The sequence below is a fragment of the Mobula birostris genome, chromosome 11 (assembly GCF_030028105.1).
Source record: "Mobula birostris isolate sMobBir1 chromosome 11, sMobBir1.hap1, whole genome shotgun sequence".
Taxonomy (NCBI): Eukaryota; Metazoa; Chordata; class Chondrichthyes; order Myliobatiformes; family Myliobatidae; genus Mobula; species Mobula birostris.
This window is the reverse complement of record NC_092380.1, coordinates 76699358-76724201: the sequence shown is the minus strand read 5'-3', so window position 1 is coordinate 76724201 and position 24844 is coordinate 76699358. Positions and strand designations below refer to the sequence as shown.

The window sequence follows — 24844 nt, the reverse complement described above, 5'->3', positions numbered from 1 at the left end:
TAGTGGCTGGATGATATGGTGCTGACTCGATGTGCTGAATACCATTTGCCTCTATAAACGCCTTGAATTATAGTCTTATCATTTCACTCAACTTCACTTGTCCATCTCTTCTGACAGGAGTTGTGGACCATTGTCACTTATAAGCTGTTGAGCGTGGTCTATTTAATATTTCAGTAATATTCGAGTAATATTGTAAATGTATTGTTTGAGTGAGCCTTCCTCATTTTTTTAAATAGTTCTTTACAGGTTCTGTGTAAAAAATACATGAGTTGCATGCGTCATGATGCTACCATGTCATACGTGTGCCTCACTTAAAGTAAAAACAAAGTTAGACTCACATTCTGAACTCCCTTGTTTTTCTTACAATTAGTTTTTATGTTTTGGAGTTACAAAGCATAACATTGAGGAAACCCAAAATAGCTGAAGATGGAATGTAGCTCCTCAATGCATTTCTCTGATGTAGTGCTCTTCATAGTGGCAATCTCAGGCCATTTGCTTTGTGCGTCCACTACAAGCAAGAAGGTGTGGCCTTCTATAAGTCCTGCAAAGTGTATGTGAATCCTCTGCCATGGTTCTTCAGGCCATTCCCATGGATGCAAAGGAGCAAGCTGAGGAACATTTCTCACTCACTGACAATATCGGCATGCTCTGGCCTTCCTTCAATGGCTCCATCCAGTCCTGGCTATCAGAAGTAGCTGCGTGCAATTTCTTTCACGTGCACTATGCCACAGTGCCCTGCATGCCGCTTGTCAAGCACTTGCTTTCTTATTGGCGGAGGAATGACAACACAGTCGCCCCATAGTAAACGTCCTGCCTGGGCTGTCAGCTGCTTCTATCAAGCCAGGTAAGGTTTCAGTTCTGTGGTTGGCTCTCCTTGCTATTCATGAGTTACCATGTCCGCCACTTCAGAAAGAACAGAGTCAGTACGTGGATGCTTCTGGACTTGCACTGCAGTTATCGAAGCTGTAGGTACAGTGCTTGAAGTAAAAGATCTCCTTTGGGGATGTCTCTGGAGTTGTAAGGGAAGCCTGGATTGTCCATCAGCATTGAAGGGTGCTCGTGCCTCCTGTACTTCATATCATACTGATGTGCAGATAATAACAGAGCCCTACGTTGCATTCGACTAATAGCCAGGGTAGGAATGCCTGCATGTGAACCAAAAATTGACATCAAAGGGCGATGATTTGTAAATTGTTGACTTAAGAGGAAATGATGGAACACACACAAAATGCTGAAGGAACTCAGCAGGCCAGGCAGCATCAATGGAAAAAAGTACAGTCGACTTTTTGGGCCAAGAGAGGAATTGATGGAATTTCTAAACGCCAAAGACAATTGTGTGTGCTTCCCAGTCAATCTGGACACAGTGGCTTTCTGCCTTGCTTAATGTCCTTGATGTGAAAGTGATTGGATGCCTTTCATCTGATAGCAATATATGTGAGATAACTGCCCCCACTACATACGATGATGCATTGCAATCTGTCCACTGCCAGTGTGTTGATCTATTTAAAAGCTCGTGAAGTGGTTTTCAGCATGCTAGCTTGGTTAGGAATAAACTTTGTGTAGTATGTTATTAGTCTTAAGTAAGGCCTTGATTGACTTCATTGTGTGGTGATGGAGTCTCCACAATTGCCCACACCTTTGACGGTGCCTTGTGAAGCACTGAATTGTCGGTCACATGGCCCAGGTATTCAATCGAAGGTCTAAAGTACTGACACTTGTTTTCCAGATCCTTAGCCCATATTCCTTGGTCTTTGTAGTGTAGCATCCAAATTTTGCAGGTGTTCACAGTCAGTTTTCCCCAGTAATGAATGAGACATCCAAATGGCATTGCACCCTGTCAACCCTCCCAGGACCTTGTGCATTGGTCGCTGACAAAGTGTGGGAGCCAAGGTGATGCCAAATGGGAGCCTTTGGTATATGAATACCCCTTTGTGAACCACTATGGTGAACAGTTCCTGGTGACCCAAGTTCCGTATGCGTCTGTAAGTACGCTTGATATGGGTGAATCTTGCTAAGTGTCTGTCCTCCGGGCGAAGGGTCTCGGCTTGAAACGTTGACTGTACCTCTTCCTAGAGATGCTGCCTGGCCTGCTGCGTTCACCAGCAACTTTGATGTGCGTTGCTTCATCTTCCTCTTGATTCCTTTTATGAAATTTAAGCCTCTCAGCAATAATCAAAGCTTTAGTTGAATAGTTGCCCTTTAAGATTTTAACTCCGTCCTCATAAGGCTTATCATCAGGCTTAGCAAGTTGTACTAGACGCGTAGTAAATTAAAAGTTTTTGCACCCATCACAGTCACAAAAGTTGGAACACGAATATCATCTGAAATTCAATTTGCCGGTGCAAAATATCCAAATCTATCAGTATCTGAACCCCATTGATCTGTCATTTCGTCACACCGGCCCACACTTCCAAACATTATCACATTTTCAAATACAATCACGTTCCAGAAAAGTGAGCTAGTCTTACCCATCTCGCTCCCTCCCTTATTTTTTTTTTGTTTAACCATCCTGTTCTCGTTCTCTCCCCTTGGATTCTTCACTCCCCACGCTTCCTGTGTCCATTTTCTCGTGGTGTGCTCACCCACATGACACAATGTAGCAGCTGGACAAAGGGACAGAACAATACATACCATGTGAGGACTTGTCACCTTAATGCCGGTTGTTATGTTGATGGTACTGGGAACCCGGGTGGCCGTGAATAGCACATACAAGAGACGGAGAGGTGAGGAATGAACATGCAGCTGTTCATTGTAAATCGTCTCCCCAGAATGCCCTTTCAGATTACGTTCAGTACATAACACACAGAGAAGCTTGACAGCATCACTTAGGGTTCAAAATATACCTGAATACAGAACAAAGTCTGCATCTGTCATGAGGATTATCGCATACTGAAATAAAGCTCCAATCTATCATGCTAGGACTTCTGTACTTCTGAAAACTAGAAATACTTGCATACAAGAAACTGTACATACCTGAGCAGCTGTGCACTGATCATTACACCTTCCCAACTGGTCATGCTCACGTAACATTTTGAATTTTTCAACCAAACTTTCCAGGAAAGATTTTCTTAATGATTTCAGCAGGTTAATAGAATCCGGGAGCTTTTGGAAAAGAAGGACAGGAAATTGAGATCATTGAAGGTTGTAAATCTAGTCAGCTCCATCTTGGGCACTAGCCTACAAAGTACCCAGGACACCTTTAGGGAGCGGTGTCTGAGAAAGGCAGCGTCTATTATTAAGGACCTACAGCACCCAGGGCATGCTCTTTTCTCACTGTTACCATCAGGTAGGAGATACAGAAGCCTGAAGGCACACACTCAGCGATTCAGGAACAGCTTCTTCCCCTCTGCCATCCGATTCCTAAATGGACATTGAAGCTTTGGACACTACCTCACTTTTTTGATATACAGTATTTCTGTTTTTGCACGTTAAAAAAAATCTATTCAATATATGTAATTGATTTATTTGTTTATTTATTATCATGTTTTATTATTATTTTTTCTCTCTCTCTGCTAGATTATGTATTGCATTGAACTGCTGCTGCTAAGTTAACAAATTTCAAGTCACATGCCGGTGATAATAAACCCGATTCTGATTCTGTACATGTGTGAATTACTAAGCTGAATTCCCGCTGCCTGCATGCAGAACAGAACATGATGAAAGCTTGCGTAGCACTGATCTGACCGGAGGTTACAGCGAATCCTCCTCTTCAATTCCACTGTTAAAATACTCTCTCCAGGTTGAGGAACCCCACAAGCAGCAGTGCTGTTTATAGGGTCCATTAGCTGGTTAAAGAATAGTTTTTAGCAGATTTCTGTTGATAATTCAAAGGTTCAAATATCCAATTTAATGTCAGAGAAATGTATACAATATACATCCTGAAATGCTTTTTCTTTGCAAACATCCACGAAAACAGAGGAGTGCCCCAAAGAATGAATGACAATTAAATGTTAGAACACCAAAGTGCCCCCCCCAGCTCCCCCCTCCCACGCATAAGCGGCAGCAAGCAACAATCCCCCCCTTCCCCCACCGGCGAAAAATGGCATCAGCACCCGCCACTGAGCACTCAAGTGTGAGCAAAGCAATAGCAAACTCACAGACTTGCAGTTACCCCAAAGACATCACGTTTCACCCGGTATACAACATACCACTGGTTCTCTTTCTCCCTAATAAGGAAGGAGCAGGTGTCTCTGTTTTCCCAGTGAGCGGGAAGGCATAACAAACAACTTGCTGGTTTACAATGTTAAAAGTCGGTTGGATCACTTTTCTCGAGCTCTGTGCCAGAAGATCTCAAAGATCTCAGGTCTCCAGGCACACAGCCACAGATATCGCGACTCCCCCAACGACACACGGGTCTCCTGCCATGACACCAAGCCTCGATCCGCCTGTCTCCAGAGCCTCAAGATCCTCGGCCTCCAAATCCAAGCCAGACTCTTAGGCTGAGCCCTTGGCGTGCTAAATAACAATGGTTGGTTATGGAACCCCGAGAGCAGGTCCCATTCCTGCAAAGAACCAAAGTCAGCATGTAACTCCAGGTCAGGGTCTTGAAATGAACCAAGAAAAAATAAAGATATTAAAGATGGAAATAGGGCTGTTTCCGAAAATGGAAGCAAAGGAGTTGCCATTTAGTGCCATCATTACTCCACTCTGCCTCTTCAATTCTATGAATCCTTCAATTGCTATGGTTTATGTTTCTGCAAGTTTTTGGTGTTTCCAACATTGAATTTAATTTGCCCCTCTCTTGCCCATTCTCCTAATCTATTTAAGTCCCTCTGCAGCCCACCTGTTTCCACAACATTTCCTGCGCCTCCACCAATCTTTGTATCATCTGCAAACTTGGCAACAAAGCCATCTAAATCATTGATATACAGCATAAAAAGAACTCTAACACTAACCCCTGCGAGTCGCTGGCATCCAACTAGAAAAGGATCCTTATATTCATACTCACTGCCTCTTATTAATCAGCCAGTGCTCTAATCCTGTAATACCATGGGCTCTTAACTTGGTAAGCAGCCGCATGTGTGGCACCTTGTCAAAGGCCTTTGGAAAGTCCAAATATACAAAATCCACTGCATCCCCTTTATCCATCCTACGTGTGATCTCCTCAAGGAATTCCAACAGGGTCGTCAGGCAAGATTTTCCCTTAGGGAAAACATGCTGAGTTTGTCCTCTCTTGTCCTGTGTCACCAAGTACTTCATAACCTCATCCATAACAATTGACTCCAACATCTTCCCAACCACTGAAGGCAGGCCAACTGGTCTATAGTTTCCTTTCTGCTGCCTTCCCCCCTTCTTAAAGGGTGTAGTGACATTTGCAATGATTTTTCAAAGATCATTACTAATGCTTCCACAATCTCTAATGTTACTTCTTTCAGAACGCTAGGGCCTGTGTGACATATGTACCTTGGGTCTTTCAGCTTTTTGAGCACCTTCTCCCTTGTAATAGTAACTGCGCTCACTTCTATTCTCTCACACCCTTCAACATCTGGCACGCTGCTAGTGTCTTCCACAGTGAAGACTGATGCAAAGTACTGATTTAGTTCATTTAGAGCTGGGAAGTGATTGGTGAAAGAGATACAGGGCTAGAGAAGGGGGAATCTGATAGGAGAGAACAGAAGGCCATAGGGAAGGAGTGGAGCACTGGAGGGATGGGCAGACAAGGTGAGAGAGGGAAGAGGGAATGGGAAATGGTAAAGTGGGGGGCATTAGTGGAAGTTTGAGAGATCGACGTCCATGCCATCAGGTTGGAGGCCACCCAGACGGAATATAAGGTGTTGCTCCTCCAACCAGAGTGTGGCCTAAAGGCAACAATAGAGGAGGCCATGAACTGACATATTGGAATGGGAAGTGGGAGATCCCACTTTTTCTGGCGGATGGAGCACAGGGGCTCAGTGAAGTGGTCTCCCAATCTACGCCATGTCTCACCGATAAACAAGATATACTGTGAGCACCGGATACAGTAGATCCAAGAGACTCACAGGTGAAGTGTCGCCTCACCGGAAGGATGTCTCGGGGCCCTGAATGGTAGTGAGGGAGGAGGTGTAGTACTTGTTCCACTTGATAGGTTTCACCTATCACCTGCTGCCTTGTAGTTCTTCCTCTCCTCCCCCCCATAATCTTACTCTGACTTCTCATCTTTTTTTCTCCAGTCCTGATGAAGGGACTTGGCCTGAAACGTGGACTGTTTACTCTTTTCCACAGATGCTACCTGGCCTGCTGAGTTCCTCCAGCATTTTGTGTGCGTTGCTTGGATTTCTAGCATCTGCAGATTTCCACTTGATTGTAAACTTAAGTTGTTTATGCTTGGGTAATGAATTAGAAGCAAATAATAATTAAAATTAATTGTCTGATGACCTTGATTTGGCTTTTTCTGTACACTGGAGAAGTTTGGCGGCATTGTGCAGTGATAACTTAATAAAAAGATTGTTGCAGAAATATGAAATTAAACAGAAAGCTTTGGATCAATAATCTGTGGGCATTTCCAGAGTTTTGTATTTCCATTTTTCCCATTTTTTGCAATATTTTGATTGCTCAGTAAACTGGCTGATAATGTTTCATATATGTTTAATTTTTGTGGAATATTATTTGAAAGCAAATTCTATGCCTGAATCACTTGTGACAATAATCATATACAAGCACTTCTATCAAAGAAAAGCATCTATAAGTGACCAACATCATTAGGTCTTGAAAGAAATTTTGACCTAGTTTAGCTAGGTACAACACGCAGTTTGGACAAAGCACGGAAAATGGGTGGTGTTTGATCTCATATCTCTGATTTGAGCCTGCTTAGATTTTCTTTGAGACAGCAGAAATGAATACCTGTTGCATGTTGAACATAAAATCTAAGGTATTATATTTCTATTTTTGTCAACTCTTAAACCAGTAAAATAATTTCCACATGACAGGATCCCGACCAGACACTTGTGGGTGGGGGGAAATAAAGTTGAGCCTTCAATTCAGTTCCATTTGGACCAGCTGTGAAATATTTTATCTCACTCCACTCTTGGGTGACTAATTCTGCGTATTTTGCTCAGAACAATTAAAAAGAACAGGTTGATCTTTTACTCAAGAGATCCTGCTGAGTTCCTCCAGCAGGCTGATCTTTCAGAAGGAGCAATAATTCATTGGACATATTGTATGGAGTCTTAACTATTGTGATGTGCTTTGTTTTAATATTTTAACGTAGTGTTGGGCCATGTTATTAACTTACGTATAGAACAATGAAACTCTAAACCAGGAGTTCCTAACCTGGGCCCCACAGACCCCTAGCTTCATGGTATTGGTCCCTGGCATAAAAACGGTTGGGAGCCCCTGCTCCAAACCAAGGTTTATACAAGTGACCATGAGGAATTCTGCAGTTGCTGGAATTTCAAGCAACACACATAAAAGTTGCTGGTGAACGCAGCAGGCCAGGCAGCATCTCTAGGAAGAGGTACAGTCGATATTTCAGCCCGGCCTGCTGCGTTCACCAGCAACTTTTATGTGTGTTGCTTTATAGAAGTGATTTTTTTAAACACTTGAATTACTTAAGAACGCATTGTACTACTGACTTTCATAACTTTACATTTGATTTACTGTTCTAATTCATTTCTTCTACTACATCACACAACTCACAGCTGGAAGTACAGAACTCAGGGTCTCCCTTCTTGTGATGGTTGTTGCTGGGTTATTGATTATAATCTCTTGCATAGCCCTTTTACATGATTTTCTCTGCAGTCTTCCAAAGGCTTTCTCTATTCTTATCCCAGTCCAGGACTCTCACAATTGTGAAGTGAATATTTAAAGTCTGGTTAAACAAGATTTGGCTGTTTTCTTGAGTCTGGGTTTCTTTTTGGATTAGATTAGAAATAGCAATCGTGATCTGTTGCCTTGTAATATGTTCACTACACTACAACATCAGTAGTTACTTCTCTGCAAACTGCATGTATCAGGCTTTTTCTTTCCACATTCTATCTTCTCCATGCCCTTCCTACCACTTGTCTCTACCTTTCCATCAAATCTCTTGAATCATTACTGTTCATGGTCTACTTGGCCACGCGTTGGGCACGTGGCCAAGTGGTTAAGGCATTCGTCTAGTGATCTGAAGGTCGCTAGTTCAAGCCTCAGCTGTGGCAGTGTGTTTGTGTCCTTGAGCAAGGCACTTAATCACACATTGCTCTAGTCTGCGCGAGGAGTGGCGCCCCACATAGACTTCCAATCTGCGCCTTGTAAGGCATGAAAATGCCTGACGCAGGCCTCTCATGGTCTGAGTCGACGTTCCCCCCCCCATGGTCTACTTCCTGCACATGGATGCAGTATAGTGGCAAATGTTTATTTACATAAAGCATCAGCTGAAAGAAGACTACCAACACTAACATGTTTTAATCTGTCTGTTTCTGATACACTTCTAATGAATATTTCTTTCTTTACAGGTGCCATTCGCTTTCCCCAACTGCTCTTTCATTGCCGGTAAGAAGTCCAACGTATCCTCTAAGTGATGCTGAAGACTCCTGTAGATCGAATCGGTATGGCCAGCTTTCAACTCCAAGACTGAGTCTGAGAGATTGTGGCTCTGGTGAGGCAACACCACGAAGCAGTTTTCTGCATTCATGTAGCATCGATTCACAAAGTCCTTTACTGAAAGCCGTGAGCATTGGATGTTTAGACAAGAACCCACCGGTCACTGCAGTTGAAGGAGTCAGAGACCAGAAGTCATCACATGAAGAGCGCCACGAGGAGCCAGGTGGTGGGATAGGCAACCGGCAACTTAACCGGAGTACTCTGTCTTTGGGAACAGCTGCTATTTTCCGGAAACTTTCCCTCAGCAGGGCCAGCATATGCTCTCAGACTGTTGACATTCGGCAGAAGATTTCAGAATGGGAATGCAGAAAGGAAATCTCTCCCAGGCGGATTCTGATGCTGGAGAAGAGAAAAGGTGGAGATAGGGCCAGCAGTGAGGGATGCCCCAGTCTGCTACCTTCACCCTGCAGTGAAAAGACCTTTGATCTGACAGGATTCAAAAGAATGAGTAGGTCATTTTCAGAGTGCTCATACCCTGAGACGGAAGATGAAGCATCAGATAGAGAATTGTTTGCCAGGCATGAAAGGTTGTTTGGTAAAAACCAGCCCTCCAATATTTGCAGCAAAGAACATGTAAGGAAACAGGGATCTGCAGTACTAAGCAGGATTCAGAAGATTGAACAAGCTCTCAAGGAGAGCCCTAATAAGGATCTTCCCCAGCTGCCCAGCAGCTGCTATGGGAGGGAAAGACTAAGAAAAAAGTCCTTCACACCAAGTGTGTCAGAGGATATGAGGGAGATTGGGAGAGCAATGAAGAGGGGGAGTGTTAGTTCTGTGATAACAGAACCAGAGTCTGATCCTGGAATTGAGAAAGCTACATTACAGCAACAACTCAGTCAAAATTCGGACAGCTCTTACTATAAGCCTGAACCACTGCCTGAGAGTCCTCCCACCATTATGGTGAATCCTGTGCCAAAACCAAAACGCACCTTTGAGTATGAAGCTGATAAAGTCCATAGGAGTCCTCCTAGCAACAGTCTACCTCCATCATCTACTCCCACATCTCCACCCCCGCTCCCATCATCCCCGGCTCCCCCTGTCACACGGAGGCAGAAAAAAGATTCGAACCTCCACAGAAAGATCCATAACAGGTAAACGCTGATGTTACTGTAATGCTTACAGTGATTAAAACTAATTACCTGCAAGATCTGTTGGAAGTAGAGTTGTTGGCAGCAGCTTTGGATTATGATGTGGCTTTAAGGTAGAAGTGATCTAGGAGAATAAAATATTGAATGAAAATGAAGTAGGTATTTCATAAACTGACTAATGTAGTCACAGCAATAAAAGCTATTAAAGGTGGGATGGATAAAATTGGATCCAGATGATTGAGCTCCACCTATCTGGACAGCAATGAAGATACGTCAGTATCCATATCAAATCCCAGGGTTAGATCAAGCCAGAAGAGGAAGGCTTGTTTAATTATCTTTGCCAGAATTACAAAGTATGTCATTAATGATTTTGATAGATAGTGACTCAGTATTATTCCGAAGTCAAATATCAGATTGCAGGAATTAAGTCATGATTTTCCAGAAAAGATGGATGGGCACAGATTTGGAAACTTTCAACACGTGAATTTGAAGGGGGAGAAAGGAACATCATTTTCAAGGAAGGAGCAACAGCCAGCTTTTGAGGAGGTTCTGCAGAGAGCACATTTGCTGGGTAGTTGAGGATAGTAATTTCAGGTATCATGCTGGCTAGAATGGGAGGTTTTGTGGTCTGTAGCTTGGTGGCGGCAGAGTCTGGGATGCAGACGATGAGCTTCATGGATAAAGTGATATTTTAAAGGGCAGCAGAGGAGGTTTTGGAGAAGGTGAGGTGATTGAGCCATACTGTAGCAGTCTAGGATAGCCCTAGAGTAACTGAGGTACGTTGGCAAGCAAGAGCTTTAGCAGCTTGTCACATTGGATGTCAAGATCAATCTGAACTATGACCTTCAGAAACATTAGAACTGAAGCAAGGCTGTTCCACTAACATAGCCCAAGGTAGAAAGGGTGAAGCAGCCTGTGGGAAATAAGAAGTGAAGGTATGCTTGATCATTGCTGAAGCAGGTCGTGGACTAAATGCTGATATTTTGAAAGTGTTAACCCAAGTGATTTAGAAGAAGGCTTTTTCCATGAGGAGGAACCATTTCAATTGGGGAAGGGAGATATTTGTGAAAGTGATTCAAGGAATTGCTCATAAGTAGCCCTATTTGAGATTGAGATGATGGAAATAGTGAGGCCAAGTAAGCTATTTTCAGCCTGAATCATGCTTTGACAGGGGCACAGCAATTAATCTTGATCAGAAGGAATTAGTCAGCTTTCTTCATTCTGATGATTCTTTGGGCATAACATTGTGGGTCTGACAAACAGGGCTTGGTAACTAAAACAAGGAAGAGAAAAAAAGATCCAAGGAAAAAGTAGAGATCAAATTTTATCTTCAAATTTCCCAATTTCTGCATGCCAAGAGGAAATGAAATCTATAAAAATTAGGAGCTAAAGAATGAATGTATTATTTAATATCTCAATTTGCTGGCAAGAATTGTTGTCTCAGTGCATCAGAAGTATTCTTTGTGGAGAAAGGGAAAATAAATAGGTCTATACAGTGCTTGAACAATAAAATCAAATTTCCTGCTTGGTCTGAACTGCTTAGGCTCCAGTCCATACAAATGAGGTTGACACTTCTATACTCAAAAAACCCCTATAGTGGTGAGCATTCTGATAGGCTGCATCACTGTCTGGTATCGGGGGGGGGGGAGGCTACTGCGCAGGACCGAAAGAATCTGCAGAGGGTCGTAAATTTAGTCAGCTCCATCTTGGGCACAAGCCTACAAAGTACCCAGGACATCTTCAAGGAGCAGTGTCTCAGAAAGGCAGCGTCCATTATTAAGGACCCCCTGCACCCAGGGCATGCCCTTTTCTCACTGTTACCATCAGATAGGAGATACAGAAGCCTGAAGGCACACACACAGTGATTCAGGAACAGCTTCTTCCCCTCTGCCATCCAATTCCTAAATGGACATTGAACTCGTGAACACTCCCACTTTTTAAATATATATTATTTGTCTTTGTACAATTTTAATCTGTTCAATATACAGGTACTGTAATTGATTCACTTATTTGTTTATTTGTTTTCTTCTCTATTATGTATTGCATTGAACTGCTGCTGCTAAATTAACAGATTTCACGTCACATGCCGGTGATAATAAACCTGATTCTGATTCTGATTTGACTTCTCCGTGAAATGTCCAAGCAGGATATTGCACTCTATCAAACCGCTGTGTTTAAGTAAATTGGGAATGCGACAGGTACAGGTTGTCCACCCAGCAACAATGAAGATGCAGGATTCACTCCCTTCCCTTTACTTACATTTCTCTTTGCTTCTTCTTCCATCTCCACCAAGTCTGCCTTCCCTCCACCTCTCTTAACTCTTTTCTTTCATTCAGTTTCTTTCAGTTCTCTTACTTTCATCTCCTCCTTCTTTCTCTTCCCCCTCATTTTCCTGCTTCTCTATCTGCTCCCTTTAACCCCTTCTCTCTTACTCGTCTCTCACTCTCCCTTTCCCCCTTTTCCTTTTCTTCCGTCCGACTCATTGTTTTTCCAAGAAATTGGGTGTGTGTAAGGGGATACATTGGGAGGTGTACATGAATTTTAGAATTATTTGAATGGAATTGGTTACAGAAAAATGACACACCCACTGAGGAAGTTAACTAGATTCAGATTATATTATTAAGGCAAAACATCTTCCATTGGACCATTCAAAATTAAAAAGGAAAATAATTTCCCATGAATAATTTAAAAATGTGACGTGAAATTTGTTAACTTAGCAGCAGCAGTTCAATGCAATACATAATATAGAAGAAAAAAAATACTGTTCATAAACAGAAGAAGTTATTCCAGTTCATGAACTGGTTGAAGTGATGTGCTTTAATTATATTTTACACCACAGTTTTCTAGTATGATTCCAAATTTGTTTTCAAAGTCACATTTTACAAGTTCTTAGTTACCAGTTGGGGGCAGAAACAGTTGACAAATGGGACAGTTGCACCAAAGATGACTGGCAGAGCTGGGGAAGTACTTGAATGACAAAGCTGGCAAACTAAGTCCACAGCATGTGATGAGAGAGCCAAGACAAGGGATAAAGCTGCCAGCAAAGGGCTATATACATATTACACAGCAAACACATTCTGCAGTATATAAAACAAATTACTCTTGACAGCCAGTGGATTAGATCAAAGCTCTGCACTTATGCCACATCCTGCTGTGAATGGCAAAGCATAAAAAATAGGAGCAAAAGCAGGCCATTTGGCCCATCAAATCTGCTCTGCTATTATGTATGACCATGGCTGATTCTTCTAAACAGTCTGAAATCTGTCTGCCTCCTTCTTAAATGTATTTTGCAATTTGGCCTGTGCTGACTTTCTTGCTAGATTATTCCATCCTCTGAGTGAAGAAGCTTCTGCTTGTGCTATTTGTAAATGCCTTACTCTGACTCTTTGATCTAGACTCACTTCGACGATGATGATGATTTTTCCCAGCCAGGAAAAACATCCTTCCTGCATCAAGCCTGCCTAACACACTCTGCAAAATCACACAGCTAACGGGAGGAGGTTGCTCTACAAACATTCCCCTCCTCAATCATCTCAAAGCCTAGCTTAATAATGTAATATTTGCAATCATTTTCAGCTAGAAATGTGAATAGATTATCTATCTTGGCCTCCTTTAGCTGTCCCTGCTATTAAAGAAGTCTGTCTTCAGCCAAATGGACTTGTTCTGCTTAATATCAAGAAAGTGCTGAGAGCAAAGGCTTTGGGACTAGACAATACCCCAGCTGTACATCTGCACTGCAGAACTTATTGCATCTCTCCGTAAGCTTTTCCAGCACAGCTGCAACACCACAAGATCATAGAAAATTTACAGTATTGAAAGAGGCCATTTGCCATTCATGCCTGTACCTCTTGAAATAATACGATTAGTCTAGCTTTGTGCAACTGAGTGAAAGTCCCCTCTTATTCTTCTACCAATTCCTTAAAAAACTTTCCTCATTTTTATCCCTCTGCTGGATGAAACAAATCCTTTGTGTTTACACTGCCTATGGATGTCATAATTTTATGCACCTTGACTGTCCCCTCCCATCTTCTGCTCTCTGTAAAGCACTCTAGTTTATCCACTCTTTCCTCATTATAAGAACTTACTCTTCTGCCAAAATCTTTGTAAATCTCCAGTCAAATCACATCGTTCTTGTAAACTGATGACTAGAATGGTATGCAGCCCTGTCTTGTGGTCTAATTAGTCTTATATATAGTTCTAGCATGCTGCCCCTGATTTTATATTCAATACCAAGGGTAATAAAGGAAAGCATACTGCATGGGTTTTTGACTGCCTGCAGCCGCATTTCCATGGATCCCTCTGTTCTTCTGCACTCTTCAATGTCCTCCCATTTATTGCCTCGTTACACCTTCCCAAACACATAATTCCATTTGTCACTTTCCCTACTTAACGAGCCAACCAATTAGTATCACTCTGCATTTTAAAGCTTTGCTTCTGTCAGTGCACACATGAGCTGTGAACTACTTAATCACTTAAAACTTAGTCATCTAACATTGACATTAAACAAGGGTCTGAGGTCTGAGGACTGAGCTCTGGGGAACTGCACTGATAACTGTCCACTGGTCACAAAAATACCCATCAGACATGACCAAGAGAAAATCTGCAGATGCTGGAAATCCAAGCAACGCACACAAAGTGCTAGAGGAACTCAACGGGGCCGGCAGCATCTATGGAAAAAAGCACAGTTGACGTTTTTGGTCCAAAACGCCCACAGTACTTTTTTTCCATCTACATGACCATTACTTTGTGCTTCTGAACCCGTTTTGGTTTCCAATTTAACAGTCTCTGTTGAATCGTGGACCTTTTACTTTTTTAGATCAGTCTGTCATGAAGTACCTTGTTAAAAGCCTTGGTAAAGTTCATGTAGGCTGTATCAAATGGAGTGGGCTCACTGATTGAGCAGTCCCCACCTCACCCCACCTCCCTCGTTATCTATCTTTGTACAGCATTCATTGTTAGTCAAAAATGCCCTTCCTTAACTAACCCTGATTAATCTGTCTTTATCAATAAAAATTAAAAACATCTCTTAAATTAATTTTCTGTTACTGATTTTAACATCCCTCCATTTTTAAATATTGGTCATCCTCCAACCTTTGTCAACAATCCTGTAGTCAGAGAGGCTTCAAATACTGCATCAAGCCCTCTGCAACTTCCTTGCTTGTTTTTCTTTAACAGTCTGGATATGTTCCATTTGGCACAGTGATCTATCCAAAATTTTTTGTGTATTGTCATTGCCAGTACTTATTCACTGTGAAGCTGCTTACCCATGCTTAAGTCAGGATGTGCCAGGACACTTAAGCTACAAATTAATTGTGGCCTTGTTGAAATGTGGACAAAAAGCTAAGTTCCAAAGGCAAATCGACATTAGGGCACTGGAGGTGAATCCAAGTTGCGGGGGAATTTAACCACACTTTACATACCCTCCGCAAATTCCCTCCAAGTTACATACCAGACTAGCTTGAGTCTATACCATCCTATTTTGTTGCTAGATCTAAATTCTGGCACCTTGGCCAGTAGCTCTGTGTGATTTCTTCACCAATGAGACTTCAACAGTTCAAGCAGGCAGTAGCCTACCTTCTTCCCAAGGGCATTTATGGATGGGCAATAAATGCTAGACTTGATATTGACACCATTAATTAATGATAGAAGTATATAACAATTTCAAAAATCCGTTCAGTTGCAAATATGCAAGTTCTTAAATTAGCACTTGCAGCAATTAAGGAAAGTATTGAGTATTTTTTTAGTTCTGATACTTCCTCCAATGTGGGGATGATGATAATGACACTCTTAATGCCCTTTTGGACTATTTCAACCCCAAATAATGAAACTGTTATTTCATTCATTCACTCAACCTTCTCAAAATAACTCAAGCACCGTTGAAATATACAAAAACATTGAATCTGAGCTTTGGGTTATTTTTAGTTACTTTTCCATTAGCATAAATTTGCTTTCTTCCTGCTGTGACATGAAACAGTAGGTGTGGCTTATTTCATTGTAATGGCATTGTTTTAGTGTTTGTAGTGAAGCTTTGAAATGGAATATTTTACTTTCTTTTCAAATCTTTTTATTATTCAAAAATAACACGAGTACATCGAATAAACAACACTTACGATGTCTCAAGGGAAAAAAAATTATTTATAACCATCTAGGTTCATAAGAATTGCTAGCCCTAGTTTGTCATTCACAATTCAATTTAGACTTGTAACAGTGCTCCCCCCCCCCTTATTTTCAGCTTCTCATATATGTACATCTAGAATTGTTACTTGCACAATTAAATCACCTGGAGTTTGTTTAGATGAAAATAAGTGTAGCTGAATGTTGCACGTTTGTTAAAATCTCTATCTTATTATTGTCAAATCCCCTAAGCAGAATAGTTCTCTTTCTCTGCTAAGTTGTTCAGCAATTATAAAAACCATTCTATGTGCAATCAGTTCCTGGACAAGTCATTCCATGTAACATGTAACATTGATCATGTCACTTTTAAAAACCATTGAAAGCTTGAGTTTGCATTTCCAGCAGGAACTGTCAGTCTCCAGTCTTGAATACCTGGAAATAATAGCCAAACAGCTGGTGATTTTTCATTAAATTGCCAGTAGTACATCTAGCACCAAGACTATACCCATAGCAAAATCAGTCAAATATTGTGGTTAGATTTTACATAATTCCATGTTCCTTTCCGTGTTTTTCACTTAATGTAACTTGGCATAGCACAGTGACACAATTACTGGAGCTGCTGCCCCACAGTACCAGAGTCCTGGGTTCAATCCTGACTTTGGTGCTATCATTTTCAAAAATTCATTCAATGGACGTGGACGTATGCCTGAGCCATCATTTAATTGCCAACCCTTAATTGACCTTTAGCAGGTTGCCTTAATCAGCTGCAGCATGTGTGGATGCACCCACAATGTTGAAGGATTTTGAACCAGCTACAGTGAAGGAACAGCAATGTTAATTCCAAGCAAGGACGGTGTGTAGCTTTGAGGACAACTTCCCTGTGGTGGTATTCTCATACTTCAGCTGGTCTTGGCCTTCAAGATCATGGGTCTGGAAGGTGCTGCCTAGAAGGTCTTGCTGAGTTGCTGTAGTGCATCCAGTTGATGGTCAGGCTGCTGCTGCTGTGCAGGAGTGGAGGAGTGAGTGAATGCCAATAGATGGGGTACTATCAAGTCAGCGACTGTACTGTGTGGAATGTCTGCATGGGTTCCCTCCAGGTGCTCTGATTTACTCCCACATGCCATAGTAGGTCAATTAGCCATCATCAATTGCCCCTAGTGTGTTGGTGAATGGTAGAATCTGTGATAGTTGATGAAAGGGTGCAGAGAATTGGATTAATGTAGTATTAGTGTAAATCAGTTTCCAACCTGGGCTCCACAGCACCTTTGCTTAATGGTATTGGTCCATAACATTAAAATAGTTGATTGATGCTTGTCATGGATTTAGTGGGCTATGACTTTCCGCCTTTATTTTCTTCTGGAATTTCCACAAGAAGTCAATGGAAGCAAATTTTGGAAGCAGAGCAGCATGTGCAAGCAATTCTTTAGTTAAAAAAAGGATCTCGTGCTTCCCCATATATGATAACCAAACCATTCTCAGGCTTCGAAGTGATGTATAGGTATTGATTTTAATTGATGTCGGAAGCCCGGGAAGAGTTTATTCATTTCTGTGGTAATTTATTTAGCATTATAGACTGTGGCTAAACTACCACTTTGAAAAGCACATTCACTTACAATGTTTTGTTTACCCATCTATTCTCCTCTTTGGCTTGGTGTCTGTTCTAACTGATCATGACTGGCTATGTTAAAAGTTTATATAAATGTATTTGTTATACAGTATTAAAAGTTTATATAAATGTATGTTATTACTTTTCTTTCTAGACTAAGTATGCAACAGAATTCTCATTGAAAACATTATTGCAGTCCTAGATATCATATAAGATTATTTATATATGTTTTGAAGCACTGTTAATTCTTTGGAGTTCTTTTTATGACCTACTACAACCTGCACTCCCAACATTTGGGGGAAAATATGAGGAATTTTTAAGATTTTTAAATTTATTTGTTAAGTTTTAATAGTTTCAAATGTTTATGATAGTAAGGGATTTTCAGAATCATTTAATCCTTGGTAAGCTTAACTGTTATGGGAGTTTACCTCGTCTCTTGTTAAAACGTGTTTCCTGGGTGGGGCTTGATTTGATCCACTGACTTGACAACTTGACAAGTTCAATCATCGCATAGGCTTTGATTAGATTGAGGTGGCTTTGAGCAACAAGTTGGCACTAAAGGAAAAGAAAGTTATGCCCACGTTTCCTGCTTGTATTAGTCGCTATGGCTGATGGCAAGTGCTGACCCAAATGTTCTCAGCATGTTGATTCTTTATTAAGATTTGTTGGAAACTGTCGTTGTGACTAGCACCATGATCGAAGTACCAGGGATTCAAAGGCTGGCGAGCTCTGTCACTGTAGCAGCTAAGATAGGATGACCCTGATTGAATGTCTTCAGTACTGATGTTGTTTGTGTTGTTTCACTGAATTCCTGAGAGTGTTGTTGATGTCTGTCTGCCTCTTTTGGGGTGTTCAGGCTCATTGTTGTTTTCTCAGTGAGCCCAGTGGAATTTCCCTATGGCTGATTCTGAATTTTGTTTTACGAAGGAAGAATTGTCTTCTTAGACATGAGTGTGCCTTAGCGAAGTCTACTTACATCATTCTGGATGCTGTCTGGGTTTGGAGTCAGTATTTCTGCAGCCTCTGCATCCCTTCCCACTGCCTTGCCCAGTAGCCATTGCTGGTCTTTTAGGATTGTATGGAAGATCTGCCCTTCAGCCTAATCAGGAACTCAGGGCTGATACATCATCCTATACTTGTTTATCACTTCAGTAACAAAAAAATCTTCGTTGGATTTTGACTGAATTTGTTACTTCCTTCTGTAATAAGACCTCTCTACCAAGACTATTTTGTCAATCATTACCAAATAGCCAGCTGAATTTCTGTTGTTAACAGAAATTCTAAACATGTACAAAAAGCACATTCAAGAAATTTGTCAATGGCTGCCCACTAGAACTGTCCAGCATTTTCTGCGTTTCCTTTGAACTATTCATTATTGAGTTATGGATATTGCAAACATTGGGTGCTTTTTCCCCAATTGCCCTAGAGAAAATGGTGATAAGCACATTCTTGAAACCCTGCCACTTATGTGATCTTGAAGCTTCCAGAATCTCATTGAAAAAGGACTTTGGTGATTTTCTTAAACAACAGGATCAGGATTGCGGGGAGAGTAACGTGTTTCCAAATTTGTATGATGTATGCAGTAGAATGAAATAAGGGTGTCTTGGTTTTCAGTGCACTTGTTGCCACTGTCTTTCCAGTTAACGTATGCTAGCTAAATGGCAATGATTGATGAAATAGCCTTGATAAAGCTTCAGCAGTGTATCTTGTAGATGCAATACACAGCAGCCACGGTGCTTTAGTGTAGGAAGGAATAAATGGTTAAGGTGGTGAATGGAATGTCGGTGAATCATGTAGAAGATTTGTACATCTAGAGAAGTCAAAAGCATTTAAGAACAGTTAGTTTTCCTTATACAGACAAAAGAAACAACAGCATTAAAGCAATAGTTGTTAACATTAAAGAAAGTAAAGGATATAGTCTATTCCAGCAAAAAAAATGTATGTCAGCATGTTTATCAGAATTGTGCTATCAAAGATATTCTGGTTGGACTCCAACTAGATCATCTTCCTGAAAGTAATAGCTTGCTTTTTATTCTCTCAAAGAAGCAATTTTCTATAATATATTTATATTAAAATGTCAACCTGAAGTAGTAATAAGTGAAAACAAGTTTTTCCCCTCAGAGGCATTAGGTTAATGCTTACCAGGTTCTCAACAATTTTATACTTACCTGTGCATCAAATTTATGACCTAGAAGCTGCTTTGCAATAATGAAAAGGATGGTGCTTAATTAGGAGCAGAGCAACTTACATCCATTTCCAGGGTACAGCAACCATTGAGAAATGTGGCTGCTAACTTCCCAATGGGGTTTTTGACTTTTCTAGCATAAAACTGATGTTAGTCAAAGTGCAATGCTTAAACATTGGCTGCAGGATGGAAAATAGAAACACTAATTTACTCACAGAACAATCAGGATTCACTAACCCTGTTTCTTCTGAAGCAATGCAAGTTCAAAGGTCACCAGTCAAATTATATTCTCTGGCCTCATCAAGAGCTGGGTTCTACTGAAATCTTTCACACATCCTCGTGGACTAGCTTGCCCTATTGTAAGCCAAGGCCATGGTTTCTCTTTATGCTTTTTAACCTCAGCACCATTCCAGGCTGCCGCTGCTGATGTCTAACACCGATCAGAGTGCGCTGATCACTCAATGGAAATGTCGTCCAGACCTCAAATACACAGATAATGTCTACACTTCCTTCAATCACAAGCTGCAGCCGTGGGCTTCCCCAGATGCAGGCATTTACTCCTTAATTTACTAATGTTTGCTTCATGCATTTTCACTGGGTTATATGACTTTTGATTTACAAAGCTATTTTTTGCAATGACAAATGTACAGCAATCTCTGGCCACAGAATTACCCTGTACCAAACTATCCATGATGCATTTCATATAGTCTTCTCATATATATGTTTAAATAAGTCACTTGAAGAAATATTTTCCAAGGATATTTGAAAACTAAGGAAATTTGTAACATTTACAGAATAAGTGGTCTTTTTGCACTAAAAACCTGCCTTCTTCAAGAACTGCATGTGGCTGTCTTTTCCAGGTTCTCCTGACCAGCCTGAGGCACTCTCCCCAAACATTTTAGATCCACTGATTAACAGACAGTACTGGAAGAGTCTTGCTTGTATATAATAGCGTGTATTTTAAAGACCGGGAAACAGAGTTTGCAGTTTTGAGATTAAATGCCTGCAATTTCGTGAACTTTGTAAAACAGTGTTAAAATTGACAGGTTGCACAAGGAAACCTTAAGATATTTTTCTGTGAACCTTGCAGTTGAAGATCCCTATCTTTGTGGACTTTCATGAATCATCATCATCATCATCATCATCATCAGGTGCCATGCCCAGTTTGAGCTTTGACTGCCATGGCCCACACACTCCTGTTTCAGGTCAAGTGAATCAATTCATTGGTATTCATTTCTAGTTCTCTGGCTGCTGTCTCCATCATCATTTGTCTTTGTCTTCCTCTTGCTTTCTTCCCTTCAATCTTTCCCATAATTACTGTGCATTCTAACTCCTCTTTCCTAATCACACGCCCAATGAAGTTAAGTTGCCTTTTCATGATCTCATACATTATTTCTCTTTTTGTGTTTGCTCTGTTCATGACATCCTCATTGGATATTCACTTCGTCCATGATATTCTTTGCCTCCTCCTCAAAAACCGCATCTTTGCTGCTACAATTCGTTTCCTCATGTTACTAGATATTGTCCAACATTCTGAGCCATATAACATAACTGGATAAACATAACATTTCGGTACTCTGAGGCAGTTGTCATGCCTAGTTTAGTATTGGTTAGTATACTCTTCATTCTCATAAAGGTGTCTTTTGCCATCCCTATTCTTCTTTTGATGTCCAAGCTGCACCTGCCATCTGATGTCACCCAGCTTCCTAAGTAGCAAAAGTTCTGTACTTGTTTTATGTCTTCCCTGTTTATTCTCAGCCTGCAGATAGGATTCTCCTTCTTTTTGGATATCACCATACATTCTGTCTTTTTGCAATCGATAGACCCATTTTTGCACTTTCTTCAACAACTATATCAATTAAGCTTTGTAGTTCTTCCCTTTTCATTTTTATTTTCTCATTCTCATTTTCATGAATAAATTTAAGATAACCAGGAATGTTTTAATGACATTAAAACAGTTGAAAATTCCAAGGAAGCTTGTCTTTACTTTCTTCCAATAGCTTGCTTTGATTAGCTGTTTCAATCTTATGGGCAGGCGGTCTATGTTAGTACTTTAAATGAAGTTTCACTTTATTTTTCTGGTGTTCCATTTTAGCTGCCTGTATTTAAGGTGTCAAGATTTTACAAGGTTTTGGAATCTTACAGTTGGCTGTACTTTTCTAGACCGTGTGAGGCCTCATGAATGTTGTTTTGAACATTTTGAAAGTGGAGAATATTGCATAGCATTACAGCAATACAATACATTTGTTACACTGGAAAAGTAACTATGACCAAAGATTATCATCATGTCCTGGAAGTTATTAAACTGTCAGGAGGAGATACTTGGAGATATGCAAATCTACTGTATATTTTTGAATTAAACTTTTTTTTTGCAGAAAGGACAGAAACACTATTTAACTTTGCTGTCCCCTGACATACTTTTCTGATATCTTGATGGGAAAGCAAACAATAGTCCATTTTGCCAGTCATCTGAATCACAATTGCTTAGAGAGGAAGGGCTTTGTTCCAATTCGGCAAAGTTTACTTTAACATTTTAATTGGATGTCATTTAAAAATTTTTTCCCAAGCTGTCATTAGGAAAGAATACAAAAAAAAAGCAACAATCTAATTAACTGCATTGCAGTCTTGAAGCTTAAATCTATTCTGCATACCCTGTTGCTCCTGACTGCAGGCTGTGCCTGGGTAACAAACAGATCATTTTTAGAGATATCTATAATTTGATTTTGTCTGTAAAACTCACTTGGTATGATAACCATGCCTCCATAGTATTGGAATGAATGGCATCACAAAAGCACACATAGAACAGAAAGTGGCAAGAGAGGAAACGTGTTCTGCCTCTTGTCGAAGCAAATGTATGGATGCATTTTTTTGTATGAAGGGCTGTCCACAAGTCATGCATTTGTAATTGTGGGACAGCCTGCAGTTATCTAATATTTTAATTATTTCAACTATTATATAAAAGTAAAGGCATGCAGAAGTTAGAAATCTGAAGTAGCAAGTACAACTGAGAAGACCAGACAGCAACTATAGAAAGAGAAACAAAGTTAGCATATAATTTTAGTTATTTCTCATGAAAACACATTTCACATTGATTGTAAAGTTGATTGCAGATCCCCCAGCTGTCTCCCTCAGGGCTGAAACTAAGCCAATATGGCAGACTGGCAAGTATGTGGCTGACACAATCTTTGTAAATAGCTTAAACTGGTGGTGTTACTGATTCAATTGTATGAGGAAGAAAATTGTTATTTTCACCCCGACTGTGCTGTTTGTTACCCATGGCCATTGATGTAGTCATCCAGACGTTTAGATGTCTGGGTGAAGAGCAGGGACTGTGTTCACAGAAGAACCTGTTTTTCTAGGTCACTGCCCTTAACCTAGCAAGTCTGCTTTAGACTGCCGTTGTGGATATGTATATCCCTAGGTTTAGATACCAAAAGTGCACAGAGAACTCCAGCTGTGATTTCAACAAATAACACAGCAAGGCTCCTGCACTCTTAACCATCTAGCAATAAAGATTAACATAGTAATTGCCTTCTCAGATATTTATTGTAGTTGTATTTTAATTTAACTGCATTTTCCTGTAGGACACTATGATCCATTTGAGCACCAGTATTTATTCAGCAAACTTTCCCATATTATTCTTCAACTGCAGCCCTTATACTCCTGCCCACAAATGATGCATGTCTACATTCTTTGCAAACTCTGCACCTTCCTGATAGTTTTCTTTCCCAACTGATCCGGTATCATCAGCAAACTTGGACACAATATACGTTTGTACTTGGTTCTTTTATTTACACTTAGTGGCCGCCTTTTTTAGGTACACCTTGGAACTCCATGTGGTCTGTTGTGAGAACCCATCCACTTCAAGCTTCAAAATGTTGTGCATTCAGAGCTGTTTACTCTAATTACTGTCACATTCCTGTCAGCTTGATCTACTGCTCATTGGATTTATCTTTGTTTTCACACCATTCTCTGTAAACTCTAGAGCAGGGGTTTCCAGCTTTATTTATGCCATGGACCCCTACCATTAGTTGAGGGGACCATGGACGCCAAGTTGGGATCCCCTGCACTAGAGACTGTTGTGTGTGAAAGAAGATCAGCAGTTGCTAAGATACTCAAACCATCCCATCTGGCACCAACAATCATTCTACAGTCAAAGTCACTTAGATCACATTTCTTCCCCGTTCTGATGTTTGGTCTGAACAACATCTGAACCTCTTGACCATGTTTGCATGTTTGTGTTAGACATAAAACAATAAGACATAATGAGCAGAATTAGCCCACTCAGCCCATCAAATCTGCTCCACCATTCGATCATGGCTGACTTATTGTGTCTCTCAACCCCATTCCTGTGCCTTCTCCCCGTAACCTATAAGGCTGTAGGACATGGGAGCAGAATGCATTGAGTTACTGCCATGTGATTGGCTAATTAGATATTTGCATTAATGAGCAGGTGTTCAGGTATACCTAATGAAGTAGTCACTGAGGGTTTAGTATGGATTATTTTGTGTGTTCGTCCATCGTCAACGTCGATGAAGACCTTGACACCATTATTGATGGTGTCGAGACTAGCGCATGACTTGGATTTAAGTGAGGGAGAGTTGTGCAGCGTCAGCCTCACTCTCTCTTCCCAATTCCCATCTGGATCCAGTGGCAAGACAGAGTCGAGACGGCTGGAGATGGGACTAGGCGCAGTGGATGACCAGGACGTCTTCTGTGTCTCGTCCTGCTCTACACGTTCCACAACGCTTGCAGAAACCGCCTTCTTGACCGTTGGACCTTCCACTGGTCTCGTCAGCTCAATCCGCCGGAGTCTGTCTTCACTTGCTGGGATAGACAACTCCCTATCTTACCGAGGGTTTGAGACCCGTCGGCTACCCTCACCTGGTTTAGCCGGCTTGTCGAAGCCGTTGCCCGGGGTGTGGCCGCTGTCGCATGCAAACAGCTACGGGGAGCCACAGGTGAGAGCTGAGTGCCAGGTGGGGACCAAAGGTGGACTAACCGCCTTGAAAAGGACGTGACGTGTTACCCCACCAGAGGTGCTACCCCTCCCTGACACCCCTGTATGGATTATAAATAACTGAGAATCTAACATAGATTATTTGTAAACTGAAAACTACTCACTCATTCCTGATCGGTGCCTTATTTTCTTTAACCAATTCTCTGTGCATTAAAATGTACCACCCCCGTTCCATAAGCCTAAATTTTCTAAAAGAAACTTCTAAATGTTCTAGAACATCTTTTGAAAATCCTAATTATGCTTTTCTCATTTTTTGTCTTTTGATTTACTTA

The 24844-nt window shown here is 41.0% G+C and overlaps 1 protein-coding gene across 7 annotated transcripts in view; it reads left to right on the top strand.

The window, feature by feature from the left end:
- dennd2b (DENN domain containing 2B) overlaps positions 1-24844 on the top strand; it is a 527103-nt gene that overhangs the window by 306991 nt on the left and 195268 nt on the right. For all 7 annotated transcript variants that reach the window (XM_072272571.1, XM_072272574.1, XM_072272573.1 and 4 more), the window contains one exon: positions 8412-9650. In XM_072272571.1, coding sequence (XP_072128672.1) covers positions 8412-9650 — 1239 coding nt within the window. The remainder of the gene's footprint in view (positions 1-8411; positions 9651-24844) is intronic.